General features: G+C 46.3%; 1 protein-coding gene across 7 annotated transcripts in view; it reads right to left on the reverse strand.

Moving 5' to 3' along the window:
* Positions 1–21,773, reverse strand: part of RREB1 (ras responsive element binding protein 1) — a 121,959-nt gene that overhangs the window by 100,069 nt on the left and 117 nt on the right. For 2 of the 7 annotated variants that reach the window (XM_050971403.1, XM_050971401.1), the window contains exon 1: positions 20,713–21,079. Coding sequence is in view for 2 of the 7 variants with exons in the window: in XM_050971399.1 (XP_050827356.1) it covers positions 21,480–21,519 (40 nt within the window). In the remaining 5 variants the exon portion in view is untranslated. Of the gene's footprint in view, positions 1–20,211; positions 20,231–20,712; positions 21,080–21,228; positions 21,368–21,479; positions 21,759–21,773 lie in introns of those variants that run through there. The other 5 variants (XM_050971402.1, XM_050971399.1, XM_050971400.1 and 2 more) reach the window with 5 other exon arrangements.

Below are 21,773 nucleotides of genomic sequence, written 5' to 3' on the forward strand. Positions count from 1 at the left end.
CTCTGACAGAGCTGGCGAGGGAGGCGCGGGTACCAGTGGGAGAGGAACACGCTCCTGCACAGGACGGGCTTCCAGCGGCCTGGGGCTGCTACTCAAGGCACCGCACCACTGCCCAGAGGAAGAGGGGCACAGGCACATCCCCCTTCGCTCGGGCATCACCGCCAAAACTCCCCGTGGCCGTGCTCAGGGGAGCCAGGCCTCCCTGCCACGAGGGCGAGGGAGCAGCAGCGGCTGCAGCAGGGCCGGCCCTTCCCTCCCTTCCCCCGCGCAGCCGCCCCCACCCTCCAGGAGCTCTATCGCAAATCCCCAGGCCGCGCCGACTGCCAGCTGACAGAACTGTTTAGTCAGCAACCAGGGAGAGAGGAGCGGCCGCCCCCCTCCATCCTTCCCGGCTCCTTCCCGTGGTACCTTCCCCGCCGCCAGCAGCGCCGGGGAAAGAAACATTCTCGTGGTCCCCAAGCCCTCCCCAAAACGGTGAATACGCAAAGTATTCACATTTCCGAAAAGTTTGTCGAGCTTTGCACGCAGCTGAAGGATCCGGGGATCCGGGCTGTTGTTTGGCTTCTTTTTTTTTTTTCCCACCCCCTCCCCTCGGTGCTTTGTATAGCCCTCTTTCACCACCCTGCCCCATCCCCCAGGCGAGAGGAGATCCAGAAGCGCTGCGCTGCTGCTGGAGGAACTTCCTCCATTTGCTGTGAGAACATCACTCCGGCGGCCCCGCGCCGCCCCGCAGAGGAAGTGCAACATAATAGCCAGGCCCCAGGTGCCAAGGTTAGCCTGTCCTTTTCCTCTCCCCGGGATGATTTCCACTCCTTTCAATACCAGCCTCCCCAAGAGCAAGGCCTTTAAAGCTGCGTGTTAAAGTTGTGAACAACAGCAGCAACAACAACAACAAAAAACAAAGCTGAAACCTGCTCAGGCACCACCTGCAAAACACTTCTTTGCACACCAGAACGTACGCGATTCAGAAAGGTTGAACACTGTCTATAAAGCAAAAAGCCTGGTTTCATCCGTGCACTAAAAAGCTGAACGACTTTACCCATACTTTTCTCAGTCAGAGCAGCAGCCCAGCCCGGGCCAGCGAGGCAGCAGTACCACCAGTACATGGAACTGCCTGTGCTGGCCTTCTCTGCTTGCCCAGGGCAGATGTAACAACCACAGCAATACAAATGTCTCGGCTAAAAGGAAAACCGCATCTCAGGCCAGGCTGAAATAATTAAAACCCTGGGCAAAAGGCATGGATTTAGTCTACAAGGAAGATGGAGATCAGCACCGAAACCCTGTTTCTCAAAGCATTGAGTACCCAGTTTCCATTCTCTATTCTGACATCTGCATAACTAAAATTACAAAGTAATTTTAAAAAAATAGGTTTTAATGGAAAGTCTTCTTTCCATTAAAGTAGACTTTTCAGTTTATTATACTTTTCCCTTTTCAGTTTGCTTGCCTGGTAGAAAAACATGCATCTGCTTCCTCCAAAATGCAAAAACTCAGTGTTGAGGAAAGCTCCTACACTGGCTCATCTCACAAAATCCTCTGCCTTTCCAGGTGGAACAAGGGGAGATTAAAAGGTGTAACTATGCCCTAGGTGTTATGATGTAATCCATAATTTATGCAGAAACAAAATGTCCCATACTGACATCCCTGTAAGAAAGCATTTATTTGGCTTATACAAAAGTGTTTCATGGCAGAAAAAGCGAAGTCTCTCCTTTACTCCTCTCCTACCCATAACAAAATACACGCATGCATTCTTTTTTGCCTTTCCTCCCAGCTGGGTATCCATGCAACTGGCTCCAATTAATTTGATTACTAAACTGCAGAACTGAGGAAAGTGAAGTTAGCAACCTGTCTCAGTTTATATGAGACACTCCTGTTACTGTGAACATAAGGAGTTACTGAAATGAAAAAAACCAACCCTACAGTCTCCAAATAACTAAGCAATGGTGAGGACTGAAATTCACTAGAACAGAATGACTGAAGTTCAGAACCCCTTCATTCTCTCTTCCACGTTTCAGTGCTAAAACCTCACATTCTACACAGGCTGCCTGCTGCCAAGAGATAGACAGCTGCAACATATAGACACAGAAAGGAGGTGGCTTTTGGCTGGAGTTTTAGATTTCTACACGCTGCCCTCTTTTATATGCTACTCCCCCAAACAGTTACAAAAAAAAAAAAAAAAAAAAAACCTGCAGAAATCTAAAAACAAGTGGGACTATTGTAACCAAAGATAGCTACTGATAGAGCCTGTATTAAATGTGCAGATACCGTAAGGCCCTTTCACAGTCCATGTTTCTCTGCAACAAGACAATTTTCTTGGAAATGTGGTGTTGTAGTCTTTGTACTTACTTGGCTTTTAGCATATGTTTAGTTTCACATCTTATAATAGAAGCCTGGGCATTCCAACAAAACCTACATTAGTCTTCACTCTTATTTTCCTTAAGCTGGTATTTCTGGGCTGTGATTGATACTCTGCCCCTAGCTACTCAAACTGACTTCTTTCACAAAAGACACACCAACACTGGCAAAGCTGCACCAGATTTGTACCAGTCCAGTCAGAACAAAACCTGGACCACAATCTTACATGATGAAACATGATTTCCTTACACAATATCAAGCATGATTAAGAAAGATACTCTCTCAAGATGGAAATTAATTTGGAAACAGAAAGAACAGCTAAAATACACCTGATTTACAGAATTTTTGCACAGCTAATGCAGTAACAAGATTTGCATCAAGAGAAAAAACAAAGAATGTGTGATAAGGTGGGAAGATGAGGCTATCTCTGCAGCCAAAACTCTCAAGTCTCTTGATAAAAACAGCACATAGTTTTGTGCTGCTTGCACTGAGGGTCAACATCTCTCCAGAAGCTCTTCCCTTCCTTCAGCTGCTCATTTCCATGCCAGGGAAAGCCTATGATTGCCTCCCCTTTACTGAGCAAAACAAAAGTTGGTGAGGTAGGATTGTTCAAAGACACGAAAAATTAAAGAGGACTGGCTACTCAGAACATTTAGAGATAAGGCTTGCAGTGAAACTCCACAAACACTTGTATCAGCATCCCAAAAGATTACAACAGCAGGAGTGAACTGCTAGAGGTGAAGGGGTAAAAAAATTACAAAAAAACCCCCCAAACAACCAACTTTTTGGTTTTACTGTTTTACCGCTTCTTCATCCTATAATGTCAAATGCCCATTTAAGTTGCCAAGGAATCCATTCTGAAGTCACTAATTCAATGTCATCATGAATTTTTTTAATTACCAAGGCAAAGACACCAGAAAAGGGAAAGCTGGGAGGAAATACCTAAATATCAAAAGATTCTTAAAAAATGCATCTTCAAAGAGATAAAAAACATCAAGAACAGATCTCCATTGAGATGTTTCCCTTCGCATTGTTTGCAGTCACATACCTGGAAGAATACTTGCCTTGAAGTGGTGGAGGGAAGATGCTTGAATACAAGTGGTGTTAAACACAACCTTTAAAGGCAAACACCACAACATACCTGAAAGACAGGGGCAAGTGGGAAAAGGAAAAGGGGAGGGGGAAAGTGGCTCTATTTACATAAGCCTGCCACTCTTACGGTTACTGGAATCACAGCAGAGACACTCATGAACTGACAGCAGCCATGGAGGGGATGCTCATTCTCACCTTCAAGTAGGCTGAAGAACCTACATGTTAAAAATGAAGCATCTTTAAAAAAATGCAAAATGGTTGTGCTGGTTTTTCAACATCACAGCTCCGAGACAGCAAAGATACTAAGCCCAACAGCAGATGCAGTTCCAGTAGACAAGGACAGATTACTACAGACATTGCTAATCACCCCCTACCCACAGAGCAAACTTGAATTAAGCTCTGTCTACAGGAATTCATTAACTGAGCAGCACTGATTCCAGGACCAAGGATCCGTCCTAGCAGGCAATGCATCTTGTTGCATCCATGTTTGATTCAAGGACCTTGCAAAGATAAACTGGCAAAAAGGCATTCCACTTGGTTCTTCCACTTTTCATCCTGGCCCTTGCTTTACAAGGAAGACATGATGGTTCTGATGGTCTGAGCAACGGGCTTTTTAATAATGGTTGCCTGGGCTTTTAAAATCTGTTCTACCTGCATTGCAATCAGAAGTCCTGTCATCCTCTCTTCTTCTCCCACCTCCTTCCAGCACAACTACATCAGCTGCACAGTAAGTCTGCTAAGAGAACTGACTTAGCCAAAACTGAACTTTGAAAAGACATAGGGACAAATACAAAAAGCTCTTAACAGCTTTCTGGCCTAGGTCTTTAGGGCATACCTTTAAGGTATTTAAAATATTTATTATTTTGAATACATACCCCAAGAAAACAAGCAGTCAAGAAAACACTTCTAATTAAAGCAACATAAACATGCCCTCCTGCTTACACATACACAATGACTTTATTTTATGTTTATTTTTAGGTTTTCCTGATCTAACACCCAAGAGCAGAGAGACACCTGCAGAGCATATACCATGCTAGGGCTCCGTTCCTTGCTCCTCACATGACCTTTATGATATTAAATTTAAATTTAAGCCACTAAATGCATAGAGCAGCAGCAGAATAATACAAGAGGAGCTCTGAATTCAACAATCAGACCTACAATCACAACTTGGTAGTTTAAAAGAATAGCCCCTGCCCCCTTTCTCCAAACACATATGCTTGCTACTTTCAAATACTATATAATTCACAAAGCCTACAGAGCTCAGTATTAAGTGCTGAACAGCTTATTTAGAATGGTTTTACACACAGCAGCCTTCAAAGGTTATCATCATAAATCAGAACTACCCGATGAACAGGGCTTGTTGCTCCTAAGACCACTACACATTTCATCAGTCCTGAGAGGCTTAGTACACGGAGGAAGTAACCCAGATAAAACCGAGTTCCTACTGTGGAAGGCTTTCCCTACCCAAAGGTTTCAAATCACTAGAGTCACCCTTGCAACTAAGTTCCCAGTTCAGGCACCTTGGACTAAAGTTTTCAAGAGCTAAACACAAATCAAGCAATACACATCGTTTGGTGGCCAGGTTAAGGTAGAGCTTTAAAAGGCAAGGTTCCTTTTTAGGCCATGTCAGCAGTGAAGAATGTGCAGCACACAGAAGAAGAAAGGGGTTAGGATGACCTGATCCAAACCTCTCCTTCCTCACTCTCCACAAGCGGCTGCATTTCGGCAACCTTGTAAGCACTGATTTGTAAAGCCATCTAACTAAGTAAATACTAACTATGCCTAGCACTGAAGCAAAATTGTTTCCTTTGCAAAAATTAAAATCTCAAAGTCCACAAACATGGACCAGTCAGTCCTACAGCTGGACAAGCGGGTTCACAACTAGCAAATATAAAAAAGGGGGTGGAGAAACAGCAGAATTGCAGAATATGCTAATTTTACTTCAGTGAGCTCAAAACAATTCCTCCAATAGTGGCCAAGAATAAACTGATGGATGAGTCCTAGTCGTAATCCCAAATCAGCAGGCCAGCATACGAAGCAGGCAAACTTTAATGTGGGTAATATCTCTCCATTTAAGTGGAACCTAAAGAAACACCCAGAGCGAGCAAGGACAAACGTCCCTTGTCTCTGGTAGGTTGTATTCACCAAGGTTTTAGATACACAGGGCATGCTTCAGGATGCATTTTGTCGGGAGGAAGCAGGGGGGCATATTAAGTGGGGGGATACAGGGACACTGCTCATGGAAACCAGCAGTATATCTGGGAAGGAAAACAGCAAGAAAAGCACCATTTAAGCAGGCAGTTCTCAAGCAATCGGGATGGAAGTAACTGAGCCAGACCTACAAACAGCCTCACCAATCATCATCTTCTGACTGCGACTTGCCAACGTGGAGAAAGTTTCACAAAAAAGCTGCTGCAGAATCATGGCAGCACCTGGAAATCTTTAAAGCCTGTCCAAGTATATGTCTTACAGCAATAAATATCTAGGCAAATAAAGTATTTTTGGCATGTGCCTGTGATAGATGTTAACAAGGCAAACCAAAGCTTTTAAAAGCATTGATGAACGTTGTAATCAGAAGTATGGAACAATTTCTGCATAATAATGGATACTCAGATTAGGACTCCAACCTGGGAGGAAAGCCACAGAGGTGATACAGCAGAGGTTCAGAAAATCCTGAAAGGTGTGGAGAAGGTTGGTAGCAAATGAATACCTGCTATTTCCCTTAGTACAAGTCCTAAATGGTATTAAGTGAAAGCATAAAATAAGAGATTCAGAAAATCAATTTTTCAGCTCCTCTCCAACAGAGCATGCAGTTAAACTGCAAAACTCACCATCACAACATACCAAGAGTCAGTACAGGGTCAAAAAGCCACTGGACAAGCTCACCAAAAAGGATTCTTGAACCTAAATACTCTTAACTACATAAATACCCCTTGGCTCAAGGGATTCCAGAAGCACATTGCTGGTAGACTACATTAGGAAAGCATCACTAACAGGTGTCCTCTTGCCATGCTCTCTTTTGATAAATCCACATTGACCAGCATCTTGGGCACGGCAAGCTTTGGGTCTGACTTCGTATTAAGACACAATCAGGATTCCCACTGGTTTTCGGTTTTGCAGGCAAAAAACGCAGCATGACCTACTCCACAGAATTTAGCACAGAACTAAAGCACCTCCTGCAACAGATCCAGAGGCATTTCTGTCAGCTTGAGGAAGCATTCTCTGCTCTGAATCCAAGCTTCACTGGAGAAGCAGGTACCAGGAACTGCTCATTCCAGGACAGGGCAGTCCTGAGGAAATGTCACCAGAGCCGCAGCTTCAACGTGATTCAGGTCAGGGTGATTTCAGAGGTTGCTGTACCAGGGCTGTCATCCCTGTCTGACGGCAAGTGGTTACTGTGCTTGCAGCAGGGACACGTACAACTCCAGAGATGCCCATAATTGAAGTTTTAACTACCACTCAATTCAATTCAAACACAGCAAACTCTGAAGTGCTCCGCTTGGGAGGAGACACATCCACCCTTCTGCCTCCTCTGCAACATAAACCAAGTCCTTCATCCAGTTTCAAAGCAGACCAACAGGACAAGAAACTTTTGGAAAAATATTTTTTCTGCATCAAACATCTGCCTGAGGTTCTCACCCAGGCAGTGAATACAGGCATGCTTAGTTCCAGGCCTTTGGATAGGGACAGTCGTTAGCGGCTCATTTGTGGACCACCTCCACCAGAAGAGCCCAGCACAGAGCCAGGCCTCTTGTTGGTACTGCCACAGGCCATATTAACTTGTCACCTTCAATACGCATCCAGCAGAGTTCAGGTCATGGATTTGTTGGAAGTTCATCACTTATTCAGGCTTTTGTGTGAGAGGTCATTGCTGTCAAACTGTCTGCTTTCACAAGCACAAAAGCTCATGTTAAAATGTAAATACTTACAGGTGTTCCACTAAGCACTCAAGATGAAAGTCAGAGCAAATATATTAGTCCTAGCCATATTTTACAATGCTGGTAGTACTTGAATGTCAACTGTTTGTGAACCGAGGTTTTTATGTGGGTTCATCTGCCTAGGCAGGAAGCATGATCTAATGGTGGAGGCACAGGACTGGATTATAGCATTTGGGCTCTTTTTCTGCATCTCTTACTGTCTCCCTCTGTGACCTTCAGTAAAGAAATTCTTCATGCCACTGTCCCAGCTGAAAAGAATGTGACTAGATGCTTACTCGGCCACGAATGAGGCCATGACCCTATGCCATTTTTCCTAATTACTACAATAATTCTGGAATGATACGGGAAAAGTTAATCCAGCTGATAAAGTTAACCTGAGTTAACAAAAAACAAGAGCCTTATAAAAGAGCACAACAACCTCCTCCCCCAACGCCTGTGTTTCACTGTTTGTTTTTCAAGACGGAATCTCTGTAACTTATTATTACATCGCCCTTGATGGAGACAGCATTTTGCAAATTCAGCTTTGCAAGAAGCCCGGGTAGGCTGGCTCACCCCTGTCGCCTAGATTTACGTGCTGCTTACCACTTTGCAAGCCATTCAAAGCACGACTTCTGTGTTGGGATAACACCACAAGACTAGCAGCAGGACTATGCTGGCACGGGCCTACTGGGAGAATCAACTCCCCAGCTGTGGGAAGAAGCAAAGCCGGCAGAGGCTGCAATCACCACGTCACCCTGGAATCCAGTTTCATGTCCAGTCCAACCTCGTTCTGTGATTGAGCTGCACAGTTCTGGAAAAGCTGGTATCCTCTTCCCTCAGCACTTCCAGCTACACATCAGATTCTCTTGTGACTTCTGGAAACTGCTATGTTAGATACTAAGCAGGAAAAAGCCATCTTTGGCCTGAGAGGAACTCACATTCATCCAGTTCAGTACCTATGACAAGGGTAATTTGCACTGTGCAGCCCACATCATGGAAGTCACGAGCGAGCCCCCTCCTACTCTTAACAATGCAGAAGCATCTCCATCAGGGAACCTGGTTATCAGCACACCAGGAAAGGCAGCTTTGGTAAACCTCACGGGTGACACAGAGTGCCGCCTCTCTGGGACAAGCAAGGGGAGTGGAAGGAAGCTGTGAACAACTGTGCTCTTCTGATGTGCATTCCCTTCCTCTGCTCAAGCAGGCGCAGGAGGCCAAGCAAGCGCACATGACATGCTCCCTGCAGGATGCCACATCCTGCCGTATTTCATACAGCATCCCAAGGCAAGCCAGATACTTTTCAAACACAGTATGATCTTTGACAGTATGATCTGTCACAGTGTGAGAGGTTCCCAGAGACAACGTAGGGGACAAAGGAGTGAACAGCACTGACAGATTTATCCAACAGTGCCGAACTGTTCCTAGCCACACTTCTCTTAGAAGGGAAAAACCCAAGCAAACAAACACACTGCAGCCACATGCCAGTTTTACAATGCATACTCCTTCTGCTCTTTGCTTTTGGTAACTTTAGTTTTATGAATTTCTCGTAACTCTCACTCACCCAAACCCTTCCCATTCCTATAGAAAGAAGAGATCTGTTTAGAAGAGGGGGGGTGAAAAAAAGAACTGTGGAAGTGGTTTTATGTACTGCTTAACCCTCTCAAGCTGCTCCCAGCCTTGCTCCCTGTCACCCCCCACACACGGTGCTGCGTTTTAAGGAGCACTGGTTATGCTGACATCAGTGAGGCTCCGGGGGCCATCTAGGCAGCTGTTCCTGCTCCTGTGTGTGGCCAGGAGCCAAATCACTCTGCCTTTTTGGTGATGTTCCCTCCTGCTGGCTACCCCCACTCCCACCCACATGTCTTCAGGGTGGGGCAAGGTGGCCACTGGCAGCCTCTCCGAACAAACTCACGTGGAAAAAAAGACTGGCAGCTTTCATTTCCAGCCTATGGTCAGAAATGCTCAGTGATTTTTGACAGCGTGCTATGGATTCAAAGAACTGCAGCCTCTCTTCCTGGAGAGCCAAAGACCAAATTGCCCTTAGGACTTTGTCACCTAGAGGAGAAAAACACGTGCTCTGCTTTTCCTCTCCCCACCTGCAGGGACAGCCCACCAGCACGGAGACCACTCCGTACAGCTGTTCCCATTTTAAAGCAGACCCATCCATGGAGGCAGCAATTCTCCAGCTAAATGATGATAACAGAGGAAGAGAAAGCTCATCCAGGTCGATCCAAGTGCACAAGACGGGTGCAAGAGATCTTCCAGGTGCAGAAAAGGGGGGCCAGTGGAGCACTTTTTCTTCCCTCTGCTGCTCCCAGTGCAAGGGCAGGAGAGTTGTGCCAGGGCACCTCTCAGCCCAGCCTGTCCCACGCAGGCAGGTTTTGGGCAGCTGGCTCTCTGCAGCCAGTAATCCCAGCAGCAGGGTGCGTCCCCGTGCTGAGCCACAGCCAGATCCGGGGAGTGAAAAGGTGACAGCCAAGCCAACTTCACATACACCCTCAGAGCCTGCAGCTCAGACCCCATGTCAAGATTAGGAAAGTATGCGCACACAGAGAGCACATGAGCTGCTGGAGTACTTTCATTTAACTCTTGCACACACTGTGAGTTGAAGAAGTTTGGGTTCACTGCCACGTTTCTGGCCGCTTCTCTGCAAAACCAACTCTTTTCAGGCTGCAACAGCTGTGGCAATTCCTTGGGCTGAGCAATGCTTCCTGAAGAAGTTCAGAAATTGGTGAGGTGAGTTTGGAGATGTGGCTCACACGGGTTAAAGATTCTGGCTTGTGTCACCAAAGCTTTTTCTTAAAGTTTAAGGCAGGCCCCAGTCCCAAAACACTTCCCCTAACTTTTTCCCATGCCAGTATTTTGACTTTAAAGGAACAATCTGCTTAAGTAGAATTGTATCTGTGTTCAAAGTGTCTACAGGATCAGTGCTTGGCTCGATCTAGACTTGCCGCTGACATATGCGCGCGCGCACACACACACACACACACAGAACCCCCCCAGCAAATTGAGAAAATACCTTGAGAGCTATCACGATAAGACAAAAAAACTAAGGATGAATATGGCAACCTCCACCAAGGCATGTTTAAAATTTACATGTGTGTATGTTGGAGGATGATTCACCAGGGCAGGAAAAATAGAGATGCCTGAGGGCTATGGCTGGAAGCACAAGAAAGGTCCCTAATACTCAAGTTTATCTGGGCAAAGGGGAGTCCCAAAAACAAACAGGTTTGTACACTACCAGCACCAGAAACAGTGATAATTCTGGGAGTCATGCTTTTAGTTTTATCTCTTGTAAAAAATAAGAATTTAGGTACTGTAATGTTAGCAATCCTATAATGCAAAGAAACACCCCTTCAGCCACAAAAACAAATGTGATTCCTTTCTACCCTGTACTGAGCACAAAAGCAGCACATAGAAACACAAGTTTCCCTGGAACAAACCAGTCAAATTCATTCAAATCTTCCCGAAGCACAACAGGGCAGAACCCATTCCTGTTCCCAGAGCTTATTACAGTAACATGACTAAACATGCTCAGCAGTCCAATGTGATAGGATGCATCCATTTGCTGATGCCAGAGGAAGATGCGTGTCTCTTCTACATGGCACTGCTCACACAGGCTGCTTTTCAAAAGATGTTTTGAAAAGCGACCTGCTGCGTACATTCTTAACAAGTCATAGTATCACCGGCTGTACAAGTGTTTGACCTCTACTTGCTATGCACTGTGGACAAAAATCTGACATCAGCTTATTCCAACCTTAGTAACACCAAACTGCTTCTGCAAAGCTGGCTGGAACAGACTACAGCAACACACCGATAAACTCCCAGACAGACCCCTGGAGTGCTGAAAGTGCAACTAGTTTAGTACATGAGCCCATGTGTTTTAAATTTGGGTTGGATTAATCCAAGTAAGTAACCTGATTAAAATGGGAGTCTTCTCTGGAGGTCTAATTTATAGATGTTTCCATTACTCCATATGCTTTTATGCTGTATAAACATAACGAATGATACATACATCACTTTTGGGATGATTTAAGAATTCAGTTTAAAACTACAACAGAAGTCATTCAAGGCAACATAATTAAATTACTTTGTGAATGGTAAGAGCCAGTAACTGCTCTTCATTTCAGTCTTGGGAACGCCACATACTGAGGGGGTGACATCTTTCTATTCCCAGTTTCTCCTTCTAATTTCCTAATTTCAGAACCCTGATATTTGTCCCTTTTACGTACAGACCTAAAGCAAAAAGGAGAGAGAAGAATGTAATTTGACTGGTGGTTTAGAACACACATTAAAGCTAGGAACGTATTTGCTTCTAAACCAAACAACCAGAGGCAGACTACTCAACACGTGTATACAGTTGCATTTATACTGCCTAGAAAAGAAATCAATAAATAATCTGTCCCTCACGTGCAAAGCAGGCGTTTACGAGAGTTGCCCAAATGCTGCTTTGCCATCAAAGCTGTCTATTTATAAGGAGACACCTCAGCAGGAGCAGTGCAGGTTCCCAGCATGCCTCCACCTTGGTATCTGGAAAGGCTCCACTATGGGGTAAGAAGATAGTTATAATTAAACATTTATACTGAGGTAGTGCTGTGCAGGTTGGTTCCACAGTGTGTTAGGTGGCTTTTCAAAACTCAGTAATTGAATGCTGATCCCTGCCCCGAAGAGTTTACAGAGTGGGAAATCAAAGCGTAACACTTGGCATCTGTACACCAGGAATTAAACAAAGACCACCACCAGTTCATTTCCTGGGTCTTTGGACTAGGCAGCTCACATAAACATCCATTACCAGAAATACTGGAAATTTTTAAATCAGCAGTCTGGACTTTCCTAATCCACATCTGGGCAGTTCTGTTTGAATTAGTAGCTGGGACAGTAACTACAGCATGCAATTTGCACATGCTGCTGGCATCTTCTTGTCCAGTGTAGATTATTTTTGGCCCAAATACTTTTTAGCAATCATTTTGAAAAGACATCGAGCACACAAACGGAAACATTTACTGCAAGTCAGTCGGTTCAGGGCGTGCAAGCGCAAGAGAGGCTGCCAATGCACGAGGTCGAAAGTCAGGCAACAGCAGATCCTTCTGTCCTGAATCTCCAGGACAGCCCCAGGGAGGCATCAGTACATCCACAATGCAGTGCTAGCACACGTCGGCTCGGGGCAGACCATGGCCACGTGCAAGCCTGTGGCCTATGCGGCGTTGCAAAGCCACTAACCCACATCTCTTTCTATGGAGATTCAGTTACGCAATGGTGCAAATAAAAACTCTGGCCCCAAACACACAGGGGCCATCTCTGCCCCAAATCCATCCTCGGGGAGAATTCTCTACATTCCCCTTTTCCTGCAGGGAAGCACAGGCCTGCGAAGGACAAGTCCTGCTCCTACTCACCAGACTGAATACGCTCAAGAAAGTAAAAGCACAGCCTCTAGGATTTAAAAAAAGAACACAGCAGTGGCCAGATTTGCAGTGATGCCCAAAACCTGGACGGAAGAATTTAGTCAAAATAGACTATTATACTGCAAATTCCATTTGCTGTTTATCAAACAAGCTCCTAAAACAGATGCACTGACTTTGTAACTACACCTGTAGGAATTTCAAACACCAAAAAAATACAAAGACACTATAAGTATTTCAGTTTTTTAAAGTTTCCTGGCATCTTTCATTCTATGGATTCTCAAGAGCTTTCGGCTGTATATCCCCACATAAAATCTTAGTCCAGAGAAGCCTGAAAGAATTTTGCTGTTGATTCTGATGAAGACACGTTTTCCACTTCTACCTACTATTTACGAATCTTTTGATTTTTTTAAACATGGAATAGCAACTGTAAAGGGACATGATTGGTGTTCACCTTCTCTACTTACTTGCTCTGTGAACACTTCAATTTTCATTTGTTGGCTTTTGAGCATTTAAAATGAGTAACCTTACTATTTATTACTAACTTTTTTTTTTTTCCCCCTCAAGGGAAAAGGAAAGCATGGAAAATCCTCAGTCACTAGATTTAAAGAGCTTACAAGTTCCAAAAGCTCTGCAAGTAGAGATTGGGAACTGCTTGAAATTGCAGTTACTGAGGCCACAGAGTTTACAGAATCCACCAGATCCTTCCTGCAGAGTTTATGATCTGCATGGCTTCCTCCCAGGGTAACCGGCATCCACTCTGAGGTGCGGATCATTTCCCTCACCCCTAGAAATTCACCCCCTGCTTTGGCTGAATGCAGTGCTCACTGCACACTCAGCAAAAAGACACTGCCATTTTGCAGAATGAGGAATGGAGACAGACGATGGAGAATACTTCTCCCACAAAGTGCAAGCGACACTGATATGAAAAAAAATCTTCACTTTTTGAACAAAACCAATTTCCAAAAATAAAGCAAGTTTACACCAGGGAAACAGGGGCACTGTGATACAGCTCTCTTTACCCTTTTACAACATGGACAGTCAGTCTCCTGACAGTCCAGAGAGTGACAGGAAATCTTACCAAGCAGAAAAGACACCTATCTACTGTAAAGGCGAGAAAGTTGCTCCAGAAGCTGCCAATGCCTACAGTCTTGAACCTTACTTGGAAATATAGTAGGATGTACTTAGCAACACCTGGCTGGGCCATCTGATAAGGTAGAAAAACAAATGATGCAGTGGTTGGAAGAACAGACCAAAAGAAATATACTCGACAACTAAATACAAGACCTAAATTACATCTCTGTAGAGAAGCACTTGTCACTGCACTCACAGTTCTTCCCCTGGAAAATACAGTCAAACCTCACAAATGGAATCCCTTAGTAACCCAGCTACAGCTCTTCTACAGCTGGCTTCTACGGTGCGTGCTTCCACTTCCTGAACCTTCAGTGTCTTGCTTAGAAAGCAAGCCTTCTTCTGCAGCCCTCCTCCCTCCCACCCAAAAGCATAAGGATGTACACACAGCTATGCGAGCTGTGCTTCAAGTTATCCAGCTGAAGACCATTTCAGGATACCTTAATGCTTTTGGGGAGAAGGAGGGGATGAAGCAGGTAAGCACATGCACAAGACGCCACAGACACCTTGTGTGTTTCCGCAATACACTGGCAACTGCGGTCAACATCAGAAAAAAAATGCACACTTGGGTGAGGAACAGCACACAGGTATTCATGACCTGGTTGCTTCTCATGTTCTCAGAACACAAAGAGCAATGAGATGTGATGAACTTAATTTAATGAAGAAAATACAGTTTGTGAAACAAAAAGAGGAACTTAAGCTAGGGTCTTTCCCCTACCCAAAACTGTGAGTGGTTCAAATTAACAAGGAAGTAATGCTGCATATTGGTGCAAAATCCAAAGCAGCTCTCTCTTGTCCAAGCCCTAATGTTACCAGTGTGAAGGAGTCCAGCCTGAACACAGCAGTGGAATTTATTGCTGTGATGCAAGAGCTCTGAACAAAGCACTCCCAGGTACTGATACACCTGAACACTGACATCACCTGCTGTATGAAACAGGACTAACAAGGGCTCCAGTTAAAGCCAGCTAATCACACACAATAAAAGCAAAGGCCAGCTACACTTCACCATGAACATTTCGCTTCTCTCATCCTCAGACAGGAAGCACATACCTAAATTACCTAAAAAAAGTTTGTCTATGGCTGACCATCCTCCATTTTCAAAGACAGATGATGCAAGCCCCATTCCTAAAACACCTACAGGTACATTTGTGCTGTTTCAAGAAAGCACATGCTAACACCTGTTAAAGTATCTACCAGGAGATGCTAAATGGAGAAGTTCTACATGTATGAGAGGCTGGAGATTCCACTATTAATCACAAAATATCTTTCTCTTTTAGAACCAAATTAACAAGTAATTTAAGCACATCAGCACAGAAAATTTCCAAGAAGCTTAATGCATTTTTTTATCCAGAGTGACTTGAAAGTCTAAATTCCATTTTTCAGAGCTGACACTGGGAAGTCACTTGGCCATTGCATGCAAGCACCTTTCCCACACTTTTTCAGAGCGTTACACAAATAACATCCCTTGTGCAAATGGATCTTCAAAGAAATTTCAGACAGCAGGATGTAGGGATGTCTTCTTCAAAAGGAAAAGGATCTCTCAAAATCCTGAGATTATATAAGTAAATAAGATTAAACAGAAAACATTTTTACTCAGGAAGGTTTGATGCAGGAAAACGAATTTGAAAGTTGCATTCCACATGCTTCTACAGGAAGACTGCAAAGGAGACAGGAGAGGTCATCAAGGCCTGAAAGGCCTCTCTCTCTAATGGTCCTTGGAATACCTGTTTTAGCTCAGAAGCCTAACAATGCCCCAGGGGATTTTGACAGTTTTTCTTTTCCCTTGCTGTAACACCTCTGTGGATGCCTGGGACTCTGCAGATGAATCCTGCTGTTGAAACAGCTGCCTCTCTCTACATCTTTAAAGAGGTATTCAGATTCCCTTAGCCTTACTTAGTTGAATCATTCTGAATAAACAGTCACCACCCATCAACTATGTATTTTTGTAAAGCACCTAGTCAAAGGCAACCACCTTTATTGATTGCTAGGCTGGCCAACCTGAAGGCTGAAATGTTATTATTAGGGGAAAGCAAAAAAAAAAAAAAAAGAGCTGGATACACTTGAAGGCCTGTGTTGTTTCTAAAGGAAGCACAGGTCCAGGCGTTGCTCAGTGACACCAGGACGATTCCTTTCTGCCTGCAGGAGGCTGCTCTAACAGGTTTCATACCAGCACAGCCACAAGCCAAGTATCCCACTGACTCTTCTCCCTTTCGTCCAGGCCCTTTTCCTTGTTCTGACCCTTTTCCACCACAACATGAACAAGCTGCCAAACAGGAGCCCAGAGCATATGCCCCAGCTGGCAATTATTTCTACTTTCAACATTTCATAATAAAGAATTAGCACAAGCTCTAAGTAAGTTCTGTCACCCTGCTCCAAGTAAAATGCTGAAGGAAGGAGCATGAGATGCTGCAGTACTGCTGGCTCAGAAGTTTGTACTCTTTTAAGTCACTGGCCCTCAAATGTTTCTATTCAAAACAGAGTGGTATAGGGTGAGATGGAGGGAACACCTTCAGGTGGGAAAAACATCACTGGCAGACATCAAAGATAAGCCATCATCAGATTTCTCGCACCAAAGAAGAACAAAGAGTCAATGCTCCTGAAATTCCTGTTCAGAAGTACCCCAGAACACAGCCAGCACTTCCCACCTCAGCCAACCTCACCTAAGTTCATTTGTAATCAAACGCTGATAACCAAACCTGGCCTGGCAAAGCTCTGCGAGTTTCAAGCCCATCCTGGCTCCACACAAATATCTTAACTTTTCAGTGTATCACCAGAGAGTGACATTCCCAGAAATAACCAAGTCCTGCCTTTGAAACCACTGCCTGTAAAGATTCTTCTAAATGTGTGTGGGGGAGAGGGGGAAGCCACAGCTCCCACAGGTGCTGGTTTAAGTAGGATATTAAAAAGAAAGCAACAAACAAGCAAACAAAATAAAACAATGCACACAGAGAAAGGATTCCTCACATGCCTCCCCAAAGAAAATCTGCTTTAACTGATGAGCAACAACTAGTCAAGTCAAATCTTCCACCCCAAAGCAAGAAAAAAAGCTGTTGCACTGTCTCAGAAGGCAACTCCTTCTCACCCTCAAAGTTTACATCTGCTCCATAAAAGACTTTCCAGCAAAGCTGCAGGGTACCTGAGCACTCCATCCACGATAAAGCTGCCCTCAAAAGAACATGAAGCAGTTTCTGGCCCTTTTCCAAGTTGTAGAATGCTGTTGAAAAGGCATATTTTAAAGCTGTAACCCTATGACTGTCCATCTTGCTTGAACTGAGAAAGGAGGTAGAAGACAGAGCAAGAAGCATTCTCACTACCTTCAGGAGAACAGAAAGCAGCACCACCATCCTCCTCTACAGACAATCGTCTCCCAAGAAAGAAGCTACCACATCAACAAGGCAGCAGTCACAAACTGGTCTGGTAACACGGTCCAACAATACACTCATTTCAAAACAACCTTTATCGTGCTGAAAGAGGAAGACATGATTTCACATGTTTTAAGAGTGTACACCTAAAACAGAGATTTCCAAACTTAGGCATCATTCATCAAAAAGTTAAAAGGGGCTTTTTCCACACATGCATAGATTTCAGACTAACAGGATTTACTTGTTTTCTGCCTTCTCCTGGGGAACTTCTGCAGTTTCTTTTTTCCCAAGACTGTCCCTACAGGCTGCTATCCAACATACATCAGATGCTCCTGGAGCAACAGATAACCCTGGAGGGACATTTGCAAAGGGCACAGATCGAGGGCCTGATGTTAGTAAAATTTAGGTGTACTGGGGGAGGGTAGAATTACTCCTGTATGTAAATAATTTGAACATTTGACACAGACCCCAGGAAAGTTTTACTTATGCATCTAGGTGTATTTTTTCAGATGTCTTACTAGCAAAAGGTATATTTTAAGTCAATTAAAAAATTATTGACACTTAAAAAGTGAATCCTTTTCAAAAACACTCAGGTTAATTTTAGCATCCTTCTGTTTAGCTGCTTAGCAACACTTATCCTATGACCTTCTAAGCACCACCTACTTTTACAAGGGATAATGAATATAACCAAAGGGATTTATCTATATGTTTTTAATCTATACAGTGTAAGTGCATCACCAGTTTTTCTTTAAATGAGAAATCCAATCCAACTGAGAGCAATTCAAACTATTTCTGTTTAAGAAGAAAGTTTCACAGACTAAAGTCAAGCTACAGTTATGACTGTAGTGTTACTTCAACATAGGCAAAGTGATAATATCCTTAAGGAGTGAGGAAAGCACTACACAGGTCAATGTTTGTACACTTTGGGAAACACTGCACTTATCTTTGGTACCAAAAGAGATCACACATACTACTGACAGGTAATGAAGAGATTCAGTTTTTTGAATTTTGAAACTTGAAGTTACTTCCCAATCCTCAATCAAAAAGAAAAGCCATTTTGTCAGAGGGTCCCTTAATACTGTAAAGAGTTAAGAATGGGATCACAACCTGGGTGAGCTAAGTCAGAATAATTTGCTTCATTACACTGAAATCTTCAAGTGAAGCTTCTAATACCCAGATCCAGATGGGAAAAAAACAAAACAACAAAAAACCCTAAAACTCCAGAAAAACAGTCAACACTCTGCTATTTAAGCCAAATATATATATATATATATATATATTCTTTAGCATTGTTAGTTCTCAAATGAAATATGTAAGAAGAGTGGCTACATAAATAGTCAGTTCTGATGACCAAACAAAAATTTGACAACTAGAAGCTGTCTGTGAAAGGATAAGAGAATAAAAGTTTACTCGATTGCACTTAAAGGATGATATGTTTCCAGCTACATGATATGAATGCAGTTCCAAATACGGGTGCCAGGAGGAGGAAGGTGAGGGAGCAAAAGAGGCCACACTCGGTCGGGAACAGCTGCCCTGCAGCATGAGAGGCTGGATGCGTCCCCGCCGGCAGGTGAGGGAGAGCCCTGGTACTCTGATTGATTGGATGATGGATTCATGCTGTTCCTGGGATTCTAACAAACAAAAGGGCCTATTCTTTCCTGGATGTACCCAACTCCGGTTAAGGCTAATCGGCATTATGCAGGCCCACCAAGAAAAGACTATATACCCTTAAGTCTTCAAAGAGAAAATTAAAACCTAAAACAAATATGGCTGGCCTGACCCTGAGTCACTGCATCCCTTTCACGCACGCTGACCCTGTGGAAAACAGGAACTGCGGTAACAAAACTCAGCGCTTGTGTCAAAACGACCGACCTCAACGAAAAAACTTCAGCCATCATAACAGCTGTCTACTGTGCACTGTAGGAGTGACAACACGGCGTTATTTAGCAACTGCTCCTGTTGTTAATAAGCGATTTCTTTTCCAAGCCATGGGGCTGGATGTTGGAATGGTAGGAAACATCCACTGCATTGGCTGTCTCTCCTAGACCACTGCCCCCAAATCACACTGAACTAGATGTTTACTTTCTCAAATAAGTAAATACACTTGATCTTATCTCCAAGAGAAAACAGGCGAAAGAGGGAGTTGGGATTAAAACTGAATGGTTGGTATGCCCCCCGCCTTCCCTGCAGCAATCAGCCCAGTGGCTCCCGGGCAGGATGCGGGCTCCTCGGCGAGCAGGACCAGAGCATCAGCTGCGGGCCGGACACCGCGGCGCGGCCGTGGGAGGGCGGCGGGGCACGGAGGCGCCCGGGCCTCCGCGGGGTGCGCAGCCGAGCACAGCGGCCCGGGCAGGGAAATGTGCTGAGCCAGGAGAAGCGCTCTCCTCCTTCTGCGCAACCCCGCGAGGATGCCGAGGAGGAGAAGATATCGGAGCCGAGAAGTGAAACGGGGAAAATTATTAAAAAACGAAAGAAGAAAAAAAAGAAAAAAAACCCCCAAGCGTGCGTGCGGAGGGAGGCGGGGGAGAAGTGCAGGGAGAAGAAGCCAAAGGAAACTTATCTGCGACATGACAAAGTTCAATCCACCGCCCTCCCTCCTCTGCTGAAAAAAAAAAAAAGTTGCAGCATCTCGGCGCGCCCCGCTCCCGGCCCGGCCCGGCCCGGCCCGGCCCGCGACCCCCGCGCCCCCTCACCCCGGGCGGATGGGGCGGGGGGGATGCCGAGCCCGTGTGTTACGAACTGGGCAGGAGGAGCTGCCTCGCATCCTCAGCGCGGCCCCCGCGGCGCCGCCGGGGGTGTCCGGCCCGTAGCAACGGCGATGGGGAGGGAGCGCAGTCGCCCAGAGACGGGGCTCGGCCGGCTCCCATCCGCACCGGGCACCGCGCCGGGGGGGCGGCAGCCGCGCCGCCCCAAACTTTGTTTTCACCTCAATCACCGCCACTACGGGAGGGGGGTCACCTCTGCCTCGCCGCTTCCCCCACCCCCCGGCAAGATGGGGCAGAATGGGGGCGAGGGCCCGGACACCCCTCCTCAGCTTCGGATGCTGCCCGGCTCCTTCCTGTAGTGGTGACGCCGCCCAGGCGTCCCTGCCCGCCGCTGGCCCCGCCGCGCAGGGATGTGTTCCTGGCACCGCACAAAGGCAGCGGGACGGGGGGGACCCATGGAGGGCAGCGCCCCCCGCCCTCCCCGGGCACGGCTCCCCCGCGCCCCCGCCGCGCAGGCCGGGAGGGGAAAGGACACGCACGTCCCTACCGGGACGGGGGGGAGGAAGACGGGGGGGGGGGGGGGGCGGGTGGAGAAAGTGGAGGAAAGGCGAAAAAAATCAAATAAAGTAAGGAAGAGGGGTACAGAAGAGAGGGGAGAGGTACCAGGGTGCCGAGGAAAGGCAGGCGCGACCGTCCGGCCCTGCCGGGGGAGCGGAAAGTCAGCGGAGAGATGCGCGGCGCAAGCCGGCTCTACCTGCGGAGAAGGGGCGCCTTCATCCCAACTTCCCAGCACCGGCGCGGCCCTCCCAGCCGGGAACAGCGGGCAGGGGCCGCCGCGGGACCCGCCGCCACCGCCGGCAGGAAAATAAGCCTGAAGGAAAAGTTAAAAGGCAAGCTCGGGAGACGGGGGCGAGCCGGGCTAGAAGATGTTGCTTCCTCGCAGCCCCATCCAAATTGTGGCGGTGGCTGGTTAAAAATAAACTTTGCAGCAGGAGGGGGGGGATGATCTGGCCGGATTCCTGAGCTCAGACGGTTTAATATGGATGAGCATCAGGTCCTGAAGGCAAAACGCCGCGGCTGGTGCCGCTGGTTGGTAGAAAGTCTGCAACAGGGAAGGGAAAAAAAAAAAAAAAAAAAAAAACCAGGAGCCGCGGAGGGAGGAGAGGAGAGGGAGGAGCGGGGGAAGGGAAGAGGGAGGCTGCACGAACTCATCATCATCTCCACCGCTGCCAGCCAAACTTTTTTCCTCCTTCTTTTTTTTAAAGGAAACTTTTTTCCCCCCTCTAAGAAGCATTTCATTTTTTAAATAAGTCGCACGCCGACACGCTGCAACGTCCTCACGCCCGCGCCTGCCCCCTCCCAGAAGTTTATTTTTCCTCATCTTTCTTCCTGCCCTCCCTTAAGAAAAAGAAAAGAAAAAGAAGGGAAAAAAAAAATAAAGAAATAGATCCCTCCAGAGTTAAGGCACGCTCCTGCCCTTTGTGAGGGAGCTCGGCGGCCGGGCAGCCCCGCGGTACTTACGCCGGACTTTGCTGGGGCTGGGCTGCTTGCGCCGCGACATGCCGGGAGGATGGGCCGCCGGGGGGGCGCGGGGGCGCGCCGGGGGGAGCGCGCACGGGAGGGAGCCGCAAACTTGTTCCGGAAAAAGGAATCAAAATGGCGTTTCTGTGGATGTGCAAAGTTCATCAACTCCGCGCTAACTTCCCGTCCTCCGCGCCTCCCTGGAGGGGAGAGATGGGCACGGTTAGGGACCCCGCCGCGCCGCGCTCCGCGGGCGCCCCCGCCCCCTGCCCGCCCCCGCGCTGCCCCGCGCAC

This window comes from Serinus canaria, chromosome 2 (genome assembly GCF_022539315.1).
Source record: "Serinus canaria isolate serCan28SL12 chromosome 2, serCan2020, whole genome shotgun sequence".
In the NCBI taxonomy this organism is placed as follows: domain Eukaryota; kingdom Metazoa; phylum Chordata; class Aves; order Passeriformes; family Fringillidae; genus Serinus; species Serinus canaria.